A 1,363-nucleotide genomic window follows, 5' to 3' on the forward strand; every position below is an offset into this window, starting at 1 on the left:
ATTGTTGCCGCACCAGCGCCTCCGTCTCTCCTGGCAGTCCCAGTCTCCTCATCTCATCAAATGCAGTGTGTCGGAAGATTGTCTGTATCGTGCCTCGGGGCGCAGGTTTGCCCTATTGAATCAGTTTCAACACTCGCACGACGCGATCAAGTGGCAAATAAAAGGACGAAGCAGCCTTCTTGGCTTCTCCAGCATTGAGCGCAATAGCACAACCGTCAATATTCAGCACTGGGGAGCCGCTGGAGCCTCCACTCGTGCTGCTGACTGCTGCATAGTAAAACGTATTAAAATCATTGTAGGTACTGGAGCCGTAGGACGGCGCGTCTCGGTCCATTTTTTTTTTTTTTGGCCAAAATGCCTGGAAGAATGGACAATTTCTCCCCCGTCACCACGTGACGGTTGGTCGTGGACAAGCTGAAGTTTCGAGACTCCAAGCAGACATGTGGTCCACATATCGAAACTAAATCGTTATGAAACTTCACAGTACATGTATTCGATGTACATGTATTCGATATGAATTTTCAGATTCTTCATAGGCAACCACTTCAACTTGCCCTAACTGCTTGCTCACGACGTGAACTGCGGCGGCGTCGTCTCCTCTTCTTGGCGCTTCGACATCCTATGAATGGTCTGCTTACGTTCATGGCTGCTCTCCTCCACAACCTTCCGCTCCTCGACCGTCTCACATATCGACTCGATCTCGTCTGGGTTGTACTCGATGCCAAAGGCCTGGTACACATTGCGTTCATGGTGAAACGATCAACCAGTCATTCCCCCTCGTCTCTTTCGGTCAGTATGGAGGAGCAGCAGCAACATGACGAGCCAATGCTGAAGACCTGCGACTCGGAGGCCACGTCGTCCTACCAACTCGGCGGTTTCGGTGTGGATGCGGCATAGGCGAGTCCAAGCGCTGACTGCAAAGCTTAGAGAAGGGCATCCGCGCCATCGTGAGTATTCGTTTACTGAGTGTACGCACCTTCGACGGCAACGGCGCGAGCTTCAGCGTGGCCACGGGCTTCGTGGTGGATATGGAGCGCGGACTGATTTTGACCAACCGTCACGTGGTGACGCCCTGGCCCGTTGTGGCTGACGCCATTTCTACCCACTGTATCAACTCCACCCTCTGTAGGCCAGTGCGGTGTCTGTCTGTCTGAACGTCCGTGTGTTCAACGTCTCAGCGCATAAACCTATGGAGTTGCCTTGGCTACACCACTCTTTTACATGCAATACCTCCTATCTTTTAGCTTACTCCTACCTTATAGAATGCTCTCAGAAATACATAAATTACAAATATAGCCCACTAACGGTCACACTTTTCTGCGACATCCCTATTGGTCAATATTGGGCAATTTAGGACCAACCA

The 1,363-nt window shown here is 51.2% G+C and overlaps 2 protein-coding genes across 2 annotated transcripts; one reads left to right on the top strand and one right to left on the bottom strand.

The window, feature by feature from the left end:
• Window positions 1–112: 112 nt before the first annotated feature.
• On the bottom strand, window positions 113–334 carry PPTG_23651 (hypothetical protein; the record flags this gene model as incomplete). Its single annotated transcript, XM_008912283.1, has 1 exon — window positions 113–334. The coding sequence occupies one exon, from the start codon at window positions 332–334 to the stop codon at window positions 113–115; it is 222 nt and encodes a 73-aa protein (XP_008910531.1).
• Window positions 335–795: 461 nt separating this feature from the next.
• On the top strand, window positions 796–1,154 carry PPTG_23652 (hypothetical protein; the record flags this gene model as incomplete). The annotated part of the gene is made up of 2 exons (XM_008912284.1): window positions 796–874; window positions 928–1,154. 2 exons carry the CDS (start codon window positions 796–798, stop codon window positions 1,152–1,154), a joined length of 306 nt encoding a protein of 101 aa, XP_008910532.1.
• Window positions 1,155–1,363: the final 209 nt, after the last annotated feature.

The sequence above is a fragment of the Phytophthora parasitica genome (assembly GCF_000247585.1).
Source record: "Phytophthora parasitica INRA-310 unplaced genomic scaffold supercont2.45, whole genome shotgun sequence".
Taxonomy (NCBI): Eukaryota; Oomycota; class Peronosporomycetes; order Peronosporales; family Peronosporaceae; genus Phytophthora; species Phytophthora nicotianae.